Source organism: Pteropus vampyrus, unplaced genomic scaffold, assembly GCF_000151845.1.
Source record: "Pteropus vampyrus isolate Shadow unplaced genomic scaffold, Pvam_2.0 Scaffold297, whole genome shotgun sequence".
Classification (NCBI taxonomy): domain Eukaryota; kingdom Metazoa; phylum Chordata; class Mammalia; order Chiroptera; family Pteropodidae; genus Pteropus; species Pteropus vampyrus.
In genome coordinates this window covers 2,079,706-2,092,278 of record NW_011889078.1, presented here as the reverse complement: position 1 = coordinate 2,092,278, position 12,573 = coordinate 2,079,706, and the positions used below count along the sequence as shown (strand labels likewise).

Genomic DNA, 12,573 nt, shown 5'->3' with positions numbered 1-12,573 from the left:
TTTTTTTTTTTTGTTCAAGAGTTTCTATAGAGTTTAATCTGCAGCCCAATCCCCTTCTCCTTCCCAGAGGCCAGTGGGCAGGACGGAAAGTTCCAACCCTCTAAACACTTGGTCTTTCTGGTGACCAGCCCCATTCTAAGGCTATCTAGGGGCCCCAGCCTAAGTTATCTCACTAGCATGAACTCAAAAAGAAGATCCTTATGAATGACAAGAGACATTCCTATCACTCAGGAAATGCTAAGGGTTATAGGGCTTTGGGTCAGGATGCAAGAACAAAGAATGCACATATTCCTATTATACCAAAACTATAAAAAAAACCTTTATCTCAATTCACACACAAAAATTAATTCAAGATGTACAAGCCAGAATTACAAAGCTTTGAGAGTACAATATGTGAGGATATCTTTACAGCCTTGGGGTAGACAGGCAAAGATTTCTTAGAACACAAAAAGTACCAGGAAAAAAAAAAATTTTTTTTTAATAAACTGGATTACATGAAACTTTAAAACTTCAGCTCATCAAGAAGCAAGTAACAGACTGGGAGAAATATTCCCAATACATATATATAACAGTGAACTTATAGCCAGAATATATTAAAACTTCTGCAACGCAATTACAAGAAGAAAAATAAACCAATAAAAAATGAGTAAAAGAGCTGAACGAATGCTTCACAAAAAAATATACAGCAAAATCTAATATGCACATGAAAAGAGGCTCAACATCATTGGCCATCAGGGAAACAGAAATTAAAACCATAAAAAGATACCATTTCACACCCACTAGTGAAGAGACTGACAACACCGAATGTTGACAAAGATGTGAAGCAACTGGAACTCTTATGAACACGTGTACAAGTATTTAAAGCAGCATTATTCATTATAGCGAAAAATTGGAGACTACCTAAATATCCACAAACAGAATAGACAAATAGAATTTGGTTATATTCATGCAATGGAATACTATGCAGCAATAAAAAGAACTCAACTACAGAGGGTGACTTTCAAAAGCATTAGGCTTAGAGAAAATAACAAGATACAAAAGGCTAGGCTCCTGTAGAGTTCCATTTATATAAAGTATAAAAACATGCAACAGTGATGGCCTATGGATGGGAGATTGAATAGAAGAGAGACCAGTGTAACTATCTAGGGTGGGCAGAAATGTTCTCTATGGTTACATAAGTACATACATTTATCAAAAAATCACTGAACTATACATATAAGACTGTGCACTTCATTGTATGCATAAGTTTAATTCAATAAAATATCGTAAGAGAAAAAAAAAATTTAAACCAGACTTCCAGTTCAAGATGGCATACTAACCGCAAGTATTTATCTTCTCCCCCTAAAACAGTAACTAGGAAAGGACATGAAAGGAACTTCTAGAACATTGGTATTTTATTTATCTTTTCCTGAGATTATATATATTTGGTGTTTTACTTTGGAATAATTTATCTGTACACTTATGGTTCATAGACACTTATGTATACATGTTATACTCAATTTTTTTACTCAATGAATCAGGTAACTTCTATAATCCACTACTATGCAGAGCATCTATCCAGCTACTAAATTTTCACTAAGGATTGTAAACTTACCAAATGCTGTTCTGCTTTCTAAAACAAACAAACAAAAAAAGCAGTTCAGGTGATCAGCATGGTCACAGTGTAGTCCGAAATATCAGCTTTTCAATTCTCATTAAAATGTGCTGATGACAGAAGTTGCTTTACAAAAGACTGTAAGATAAATATTCAGTCTAATATCCATACCCTAGAGGTTACTCTAGGTATCCTCTGATTATCCCAATAAAGTAAGTTATAAATCCGTTTTCTCAATCCATCTTTCATCCTGATACTTTATAGTACGTTTGCTAAAAATGTATCTTCAGCACCTATCTGAGTAAACTGACTTTTATACAATTTATTTGTCAGAGAACTAATTTCCAAATCTCCACTAGGTCCTCTGCCAGACTATCAAATTCCCTAAATATTTTTAAGCTGAGCATTTGACAAAAGTTGAGAAGAACAATGAATAAAATCAATGACTAAAGTGTTGAGACCATGGCTGAATTCAGAAATCAAAAATTGTATAATGCCAGCAATTAACACAGTTATTCCATATTCTCTGACAGTATTCAGTTGTATATGAAAGAGGCTGGGTTATGGAAGAACACTGACTGAGAATGTGGAATTGGGATCTGCCCCTCCTCTCTTCCCCAACACCCCACAAAATAAAAAACATATATATATTCTCTAGTTCCTTCAGACTTTTGATTCTTTCACCTCTGGTCTCAAAACATTTTCTTCATTTATAAAAGCAGGTACTGAATATAACTTTGAACTTTGCGCACACTCTTTTTGTAGCCTAATTAATTTGAACTATTAGGTTTAATCTCACTTAATCTGTGGGAGACTCCCTCTGCCTCTCTCCTGAAGGCACATGCATTCCCATTCCCATTCCCTTTCTTTCTCTCTGTCTCTCCTTCCCTCCTTCTCTCCCTCTCTCCCTCTCTCCCTCTCCCTACCCCTTACCCTCAAGGGCTCGTTTGCAGAGATGCTTTTGTCACCTGTTGGAATTTGAGATTTAAAATGGTCCCTGCGATTTTAAAAAGGACACACAGAGGTAGGAAAGAGAACTTGCACACATCTTGCTGAGAACAGACTGTAGGGCTAGGGAATCCTGCATCGCTGAGCTGTGAGCACCAGTGCTTGGCCTGAATCTCCCTATCTCTTATCTCTAAGTTTCTGATTACTGTGGAAAGCAGAAGTATTTCCACCTTCTTGTGACTATCCATAAAGGATTGAGAAGAATTCTGAATCATTTCTCGTTGAGAATTATAACAGCAATATAAGAGGGAGAAAATTCATATTTGAAATATTCTTACAACAAAATTAGAATTCTCTTTTTGGTGTTTCTGAATTTCTATTGACTCTATCAACTAAATCAACACTGGTTTAGAATTTCCTTAAAAAAAAAAAAAAAAAAAGTTAAAGCCTAAAAGAGAAATAGACGAGTAAGCAAAGAAGGAAAAATTAATCCAGACAAATAAAGATCAAAAAGGAAATGGTAGAGAAAAGATATTGTTAGGAGTAGAACTAAAACAACCAACTGTGGGATCTGTGTGTAGAAGAGGAGGAGATGCACCCAAGAGACTTAGAGGTGCTAGGAAAATAGGAGGATACTGGAACCAGAGATCAAAGAACACATTTATCAGAACTCAAGCAGCAGAAGAAAGACATTACAATGAAAAAAGACGACTTTCAAAGTTCAAGACATATTTCATCTACTTACTATCGCAATTGGAAATACATATGTATTTCATTTAAAAATGTAAATATTGATATAGAAATATTTATAATTATATATTTATGTAAATCTGTATTTATGTTTATGCAAATATATTTGTGCAAATATATATTTATATATGGAAAAATATAAATATATGAACATTTTATATAAATGAGTATTTCTATATATAAATACATATATAGAAATATCTATGATTCAAACTGGCAACCTATAGCATGGTACCTGCACCAAAGTAAAATCTGAATAAGAGGTAACTGATGTAAGTTGGTAGATAAAATCCAAATTACTCATAATATTTATCTAGAATATAATTAATTATAAATTCACACTACTAAGAAAAAATTAAAATTTATTGCTATGAATAACATACAGCCCATCTGATATTTTTAGATTATCCAATCAACTGTTCACTTCCTTAAGGATAAATTAAAGTTGATTGAACATGTATTATAGAGACAAATATATAGCCATATGTACTCAGAGTAAAACAAAATTTTATTTTGTTTGGAAGCAATTTTAAATCACAAGCACTATAGTTTATACAATTTTTTTCTTATATCTGAGTAACTCCTACACTGCCCTTATAACTCATATTGGCTAAAATGAGATTAACCATAAATCTAAATAAGGCATATTACTTATAAAATAGATCATTTCATCTTACTACAGACTCAACAGAGCAACAAAGCAATATAAGACATTAGGATTTTTAATACTCATAAGCAATGGGAAAGATTACATCATATAACAATGAAATTTGGACTTGGCGTCACATATCTTATTATACATTCAGTCTATCAACTGGATTCTTTTGCAAAACATCTCAAACCTAAATGCAAATTTAATAGTTCTCTAATCAGTAAATGCATTAACCACAGTGTGCCAATAATAACAGGATACTTAATGCAATTTTCATACCTGCCTCAACAGTTTCTCAACGGCTGACATTACCATAAGGCCTCTCCAAACAACTGGAGCAGTCTCTTCAACCAGGAAGCCCATAGACATACTGCAACAATAAACCAAAAATACAACTAATTTACATAAATTAATCAATATTATTCTGAGAAGTAACAAAGTAAAAAAGATATGCTTACCAAGCAATACCATAATTCAAAAGAGGCCTCATTAGGTTGCCTGAAATAAGAAAAAACATGTCTCTTTTAGAAGAGTAAGTCATTATACATAAACATATAGATTTGTTTTCTTATCAGTGTGTCAAATTATAAATACAAATAGCTACTCAACTGCTACTATTTTAAGTTCCAACTAATTCTCCTCAATTTACAACAATTTAAACATTATATCCAGCATAGAAATAATATTTTCAATAGATGCAACATCTAAAAATAGTTGGGATATTGTTTTATTAAGAAACAATTCATCTACCATTTTCAAATATGCTTCTAAACAATATCGTCAATAAGTATTTTTTCCAATTTTATTCATATATATAGATATAAAATTTACATATATGTTTATCTGAGTATACATGTGCACACACGAACACATCTAATTGGTTCTCCCTATTTCATTTCTTTTTCTTAATTAATTTGGAAAGTATACAAATCCAAAAAAAGTAGAAAAAAATCTATTCTGTACCTCGACATAATAAAAGCCATATATGAAAACCCACAGCAAGCCTCATACTCAAGGGTAAAAGATTGAAAGTTTTTCCTCAAAGATTAGGAGCAAGGATGCCTTCTTTTGCCACATCCATTCAACACAATACTGAAAGTTATAGCCTGAGCAATTAGGCAAGAAAAATAAATAAATGATATGCCAGTTGGACAGGAAGAAGTAAGTTTTTCTGTTTGTAGATGATATGATCTTATATATAGAAAACCCTGAAGATTCTACAAAAGAAAAAAAACTATTAAAGTTAAAAATTAATTCAGGGAAATAGCAGGACAGAGTCAACACACAAAAATCAGTTGCACTTCTACACACAAACGATGAACAATCTGAAATGGGAATTATGAAAACAATTCCATTTACAACAGCATCAAAAAGAATCAAATACTTAGGAATTAACCAAAGAAGTCAAAGACTCATTCAAGTAAAACTATAAGACTTTGCTGAAAGGAATTGAAGAAGACATAAATAAAAGTAAATAAATCTCATGTTCATTGACTAGAACACTTAATAATGTTAAGATGTCAATACTACCTAATTTACATGTTCAATGCAATTCCTATCAAAATCCCAATGAAATTTGTTTCAGAAATAGAAAAATCCATCCTAAAATTATATGGAAAATCCAGAAATCCCAAATTAATTTTGAAAAAGAAGAACAAACCTGGAGGACTCATGTTTCCCGATTTCAAAACTTACTACAAAGCTACAGTAATCAAAACAGTGTGGTACTGGCATAAAGGTGACATGTAGACCAATGGAATAGAATTGAGAGCTCAGAAATAAACTCTTGCACATATATTCAAACAATTTTTGATGGCTGGTGGGGGCAGGGGGGGCAAAATCATTCAATGGGTAAAGGATGGTCTTTTTAACAAATGGTGCTGGGAAAATTGGATATCCACATACAAAATAATGAAGTTGTACCCTAACCTAGCACCATATATAAAAATTAACTCAATGGGGGAAAAAAATGGCATAGATGATAGATTTTCTGTTTACCCCTCTGGAGACCAAATCAAAGTTGGAATGAAAACAAGGAGCATCAGCAAGAAAAAAATTGCAGGGGATCTAGATGAACAAGCCATACAGCTAGGGAGAAATCCAAGAAAGCAGTCTGCAACGGCAGAAGGTAGGATGGGGTGAGGACACAGGGCTGCCCAGTCTCAGTGGCTGAGACGGAGGATGCAGCAGCGGCAGATGCCTCTTAAAGAGGCTGCGTCTGTGAGCGGATTTTCACAGTGACGGGACCTGCTCATTCTCAGTACCAGTACCAATTCAGCTGCACGCTGGGAGCACCAGGGATTTACAGGGAGACACTGTTGGAGTGAGAGTCGCGAGACTCGGTACAGAAGTGCTGGCGGTATCCATTGTTTCCTGTTGAGCCCTACCCCCTACCAGTGCGCCAGACCCTGCGCCGCCATAGCTGAAACGTCATCAAACTGGATAATAGAGGTCGCTCCGCTCAGAGGATTCCCTGAAACCCTGCCTCCCCCAACTCGCGGCCCCACCCAAGCCACATCCAGGTTTATCCTCAGCGAGTCAGGTGCTCCTTGCTGAGTAGTGCTAGAATCACACTGGAGGCAGCTGGCCTCAGTTTCTGACATGGCCTTTTTAGGCAACTATTAGCACAGCATCTGTGGATTGCTTGCTCAGTCTTAACAAGTGGCCCCAGAGGGATAGAGGCTTGGGCTAAATTTTGCCTGAAGCTGAACCCCTCTCAGGACCATGCCACTGGAAACCTACTTCACAAATCCACACTAACAAGACCGGAAGACTTAGAAGCTTTCCTTAGTACATAGAAACAGACACAGAAAGGCAGACAAAGAAGCAGAAACTATATGAGAGAACAGAACAGAGATCCAGATATAATGGAGTCAAGTAATCTAACAGATGCAGAGTTCAAAACACTGATTATAAAGATGCTCAATGAACTTTTGGGAAGTGTAGAAACTCCAAAAAAGAGATTAAAAAAAAAAAAAAACATAAAAATGGAAATGGAAATTATAAAAGGGAACCAGTCTGAAATGGAGAACACATTATCTGAGATGAGAAGCATATTAAATGGAATAAACAAAGTGAATAAAGAAAAGGATCAATGCTCTACCTAGAGGATGGGAAAGCCAAGGACACTCAATCAGAATGGCAAGAGATAAGATGCCAAGACTATAAAAATAATTTAAGGAGCATGTGGGACACTATTAAGGGTCCAAATATCCGTCTGATCAGCATAACTGAAGAAAATCAAGATGTTGAACAGCTGTTTGAAGAAATAATGATGGAAATCTTCCCTAACCTGTTGAAGGAAATGGACATAAAACCCCAGGAAGCTCAGAGAATTCCAAAAACCAGGGATCCAAAGAGGCCTACACCAAGACACATCATGATTAAAATGCCATGTATTTAATAGCAATTCATCCTAAACTATCACCCAGTTGTGTAAATATCAAATACAATCAAATGTACTAAGTATTTAAGGTCATCATCTTGAACAAGATTCTGCTGGACCTTTTATTATAGTGTTTTTGAACAACGGAGGTTTTTACTTTTTATGTAATCAAACTAATCAATTTTTGCCTTTCTAGTTGACTATTTTTCAGTCTTGGATTAGAAAATCTTCCCTAAAATATTGTCATTGAGATAATCTCTTCTATTGTCTTCTAAACACTTTATAATTTTGTATTTCACATTTAAGTCCTTAAACCATCTGGAATTAATTTGTATATGGTGTGAAGATCTGTTTTCTTTTTATTTCCATGATGATAATAAATTGTCCCACCATCAACAATCTGCAATGCCAGCTCTGTCATAAATCAGGTTTCCAAATATGTGTAAGTCTGTTTCTGGGCTTCCTATTCAGTTCCACCAGCACATTTGTCTATCCTTGAGCCAATACAAAACACGGTATGTAGTACTGTAGCTTTATAATAAGTCCTTCTATCTGGCAAAGCAAGTCCTCTTCTGGTTCTCTCTCTTCAGGAATGTCTTACCTATTTATAGCCCTTTGCTCCTCTTTATAAATTGTAAATTCAACTTTATCACTTTCCACAAATAGAATTTTGATAGAAATTGCAAGACTATTAAGAGAACTGACTTCTTTGTAACATTTGGACTTTCCTATCCATGAACATCATTGGTTTCTCTATTTATAGATATCTTTAAAAATCTTTCAATAATGCTTTAGAATTTTTTTCTACATAAGAGTTGTATATTTTTGTTAAGATTTGTTCCCATGTGACCTGTATTTTTGAAACTATTTGTATCTTTTTCAAAATTGCATTTTCTAACTCTTTATTGCTGATATAGAAATTTAATTTTCTCACATATTAATCTATCTAGCACCCTACTAAATCCTGATTCATTTTAATATTGTGTATAATTTAAAAAATTTTTCTTTGTGAATAATATTTTCTGCAAATAATGACAGTTCGCTTCTTTTATTCAACTCCTTATTCGTAAGCGTTAGTATGTGTTTGGATTTATTTTTTAGGCTAGAAATGTCTGTATGATGTTAATTAAAAATTATGATACCAAGTCTCCTTGTCTTATTCCTAATTTTAAATGCAAGACTTTTAACCATTCACCATTGAGTATGATTCTTGCTACATATTTTTTACAGCTACATTATATCAGATTAAATAAAATTCCCTTTAATCCTAGTTTGAGAAGAGTTTTGATCATAAATCGTTGTTGAGTTTTACAGAATGCTTTTTCAGTATCTCTCTGAATTATCATATACTTTTTCTCCTTTAATTTTCTAAAATGGTGAGTTACATTAACAAATTTTTTATAATGCTGGACCAAACTTGCTTCCCTGACTTAAACTCAATTTAATCACAATACAGTTGCTTTACATAATGCTGGACTTGGTTTGCTAATATTTGCTTAAGATTTTTTACATATGTTAATTAGGGAGACTGACCTGTAATTTTCTCTTTTTGTTCTATCCTTCTAAAGTTTTACTAGCCTGATAAACTAAGCTGGGAAATATTATATATTTTTCTATTCCATGAATGAGAAAATCTTTCTGTAAGATTGTAATTATTATTATGGATCGGCATAAAGTTGTCCAAACATTTTCCTATATTTGAAACACATGGTTGCATCTGTCAAGTCCCTTTTTTATTTCCAATACATTTACAGGTCTTCTTTTTTTATTTTTTTTTTTAACTCTACCTTGCCAGGCATTTGTCTACTCCTACATCTGATCTAAGTAGTTTGACTCTGTCCAAAACATGGCTTGAAGTTCAAACTGTAAGTCTGAAATTGAAACTAGGTGTTATAGACTGAATGTTGTGGCCCCCCAAATTTGTGTTAAAATCCTAACGCTCAATGTGATGATATTAAAAGGTAGAGTCTATAGGAGGTCATGAGGGTAGAGCTCTCATGAATGGGACCAGTGTTCTTATAAAAGAGACTAGAGAGTGCTCTTGTCCTTCCTGCCATGAAAGGACAAAGATATTGGCCTCCTCTGAACCAGGAATCAGGTCCCCACCAGATATCGAGTCACCTGGCACCGGGATCTTGGATTACCCAGCCTCCAGAACTGTGGGAAATAAATGTTTGTAGTTTAAGCAACCTAGTCTATAGGTTTTTTATTATAGCAATCTGAATAGACTAAGACTGGAACAATCAACAGTCTTTTCACAAAATTGAAAATCAAAATATCTAACACTGTAAAGGAACAATCTTTATTAAATTGCAATCCAGAGAAAATTTGTACTTTAAATATTTCATATTTCATATTTAAATTATGAACTGAAAACTGAGCAATGTAAGAAGATTCATCACCATGTTAAATGTGTTTCTTCAGAATTTAACAGGGAAAAATATACACTGAAACTCTTAAACACGTACAACATATACATTAAAAAGAAAGTTAAAAGGCACATTTTTTGTTATCTTCTCCTATGTATCAGCAAACAAACTTAATACTGCCTAAAAGCATTTTATTTTAAATAATAAAATTACAGAACTGGATGTTGGTATAGACTGAAAGGAAAGCTTGAATGAGAACTCATGATTACATGTACTAATTAGTATATTTGCTCGAAAATTTTATTTGAAGAAAATGTATACAGTAATTCCTCCACATAAACTTAACAGAAAAACTATCAAAGAGTACAAACTACTGGTTGAAAGTTTACATAGAAACTTTGGAATCCACTGTCCTGTAAGTTATAGCTTTTGAAGAGACCACTATTAGCTGAAGTTATCATGACACAGATCATTATTTCTTACCTCCTGTATCTCCATGATAGCTCCTGAATTAAAGCATGAAAGACACTTACTATAAGTCAAACCATTTCGATGGTCACAATGCCACTCACAGAATGAATGACACTCTGTTGCATCCTCTGCACTCTATTACAACAAAGATCTATCATTTCTAACAGGTGTTAAATTTAATTGATTGTATGTCACCAGTGGATTTCAAACAGCTTTTGAGACTAACTTTTATATTATAAATTAATTATCAAACCAGAATAGACACTGTGACCATGATAAACTGAAAAGAAATACCCATAAGAAAGGTTGCTTTAAATCTTTCTATTAAAGCTGTTATTAATATTCCGAGGATAACTCTGATCTAGAATCAGATCTTCTTTTTTTCTGTAGGGATCCCATTGTTCATGAATCAGCTTAGTAGTAGACATTTCTATGTACTTGGTATATAGCCTTAAAAAAATCTCTGTACCTTCTACTGGGTTCCCTGGCTCCAACACTAAAGAGTTTAAAATATAGTTGAACATTAAGGTTCAGTAACACATGTCTAAAAATTTTATAAATTAAAAGCATGTAACTAGACACATTAAATCCATTTTTTAAAAGGAGGATAGACAGTATAGCCAAGAATATACCACCTCATTTTATAAATTTTAAGGGCTATTTAGACATAGAGTAAAGGAAATAAACAAAACAGTTTTATAAAAACAAAGCTTTCTCCACATATTGGGAAGATACTCAAAGGTATAAGAACCTTCAAAAAGTAGGAAAGGATAGCCAGTGCAATTTTTACTTTCACTTTCTCACCTTCTACTCTCCTATTCCTTCTTTTCCTTCTAAAACCAAGAACCCTTCTTATGAGAAATTAGATGCAAGAAAAGAGTTGCATCCACTATTGTTCTTTCAGGAGAACTTAAAGTAGCTGAGTGAGACGATGTAGTTCCATCAGTAAATAGTACCCAGGAAAAGTTCAGAATACCCTACTTGTTTACCTAGAAGAAAAGAAGAAGGATTTAGAGGGAAAGTGAGTAAAGATGAAAGAATGAAATGGGTCAAAACTCAAGTACAGATCTGGACAGCCAAAAAAACAATATCATAATATTTCATCTAGCAGTGGAAATGGAGCGGGATATAGAATATTAAAGAAGGGAGCAGAGAGTAAGACTATAAAGAAAATTTTTCAGTGTTTTTACAATTGTACATCTATCACTCTTAACATTAAAATTTCATTTATCTTCAGCATACTTTCTCTTTTTTGTACCAGCTTAGAACCTACACCATCCCAGGCATTCCTCCATCTCAAAGCTGAAAGCCATTTAGGCTTATCTTTCTCGAAATCCAACCTCTTTCCTAACAACAAAGAAAAAACTTCCCCTTTCTTTTCCAGCTTATCCCTTCCCCAAAACAAGATTGTCATTGTCTCATGTGGTGGTTTTTATTAAGAATCTGACACAAGTAAACCACATTGAGAAATTAGGCTTTGTAGAGGAGAAAAGTATTTTTTAAATGGTAACTGTTCACTGGAATGTAAATGGGAGAGTGTATAAGGGATATTTTGGAACAGGGGTGATAGCTCAGGTTCATACCTACTCTGGGACTAACATTTTCTTCATTTAGCTAATCATTCAGAAAATATTTACTGAGTAACTAGAAGTATAGAGATACACTTGACATCCTATTCTTGCCAGTTTACATCGTAGAGTTTAACAGGAAGAAGTGAAAGGAAGGCTAGAAAAAATAGGCAATAATAGGACTTTAGGGAAGAATGGTAAATACTTGCTTTACATAGTGTTATTCCAACAACCCATACACCGCCATTCCCGGCCTCCAGCCCGCCTTATACCAGCCTTGGCATCACTAATTAATCAATAACTGATCAAATTCTTTCTTACTGAAACGAACTCAGAATTTTTTAAATGTTATATTCCAGGTAACTGGCTATTATTTAAGATGAAAACTATGTGTTATCTCTAAGTTAAAGGCATCTGGGAAGGAAAAGTTTTAAAGATGACAGAAAGAGCCATTATACTCCGTCTATAAGAGTAACAAAAATTATGTGTCACGCAGTACTGCACAGATACTTAACAGATATATTTCACTGAATCCATACCACAATCCTATGAGGCAAGTACTACCTCCACTTCACAGCTGAGGCTATCCCCAGCCTCCGCTCTGCTTAACTAAATTCCCTTCTTCTATAGCAGCCTCCAAACCAGCTCTACATAATCATTCCTTCTTCTCACCTCCTCCAGCATCTGACATTAAATGTTACCTATGTGATTATTTATGTTTCTTCTGCCTCTATCCTGCCTCCCCAACTACATATCATATATTCCCTTTGCTTAGTATAGTTAGTGCTCAAAAATATGTTTATGTAATAGCCAAAACAATTTTGTAAATAGCTAAA

At 34.0% G+C, this 12,573-nt stretch overlaps 1 protein-coding gene across 3 annotated transcripts in view; it reads right to left on the bottom strand.

Annotated features, from left to right (window-relative positions):
• Nucleotides 1-12,573, bottom strand: part of NUBPL (nucleotide binding protein like) — a 288,220-nt gene that overhangs the window by 223,718 nt on the left and 51,929 nt on the right. For all 3 annotated transcript variants that reach the window (XM_023521149.1, XM_023521150.1, XM_011376409.2), the window contains 2 exons: nt 4,403-4,442; nt 4,224-4,314 (listed from right to left, as the gene is read on the bottom strand). In XM_023521149.1, coding sequence (XP_023376917.1) covers nt 4,224-4,314; nt 4,403-4,442 — 131 coding nt within the window. The remainder of the gene's footprint in view (nt 1-4,223; nt 4,315-4,402; nt 4,443-12,573) is intronic.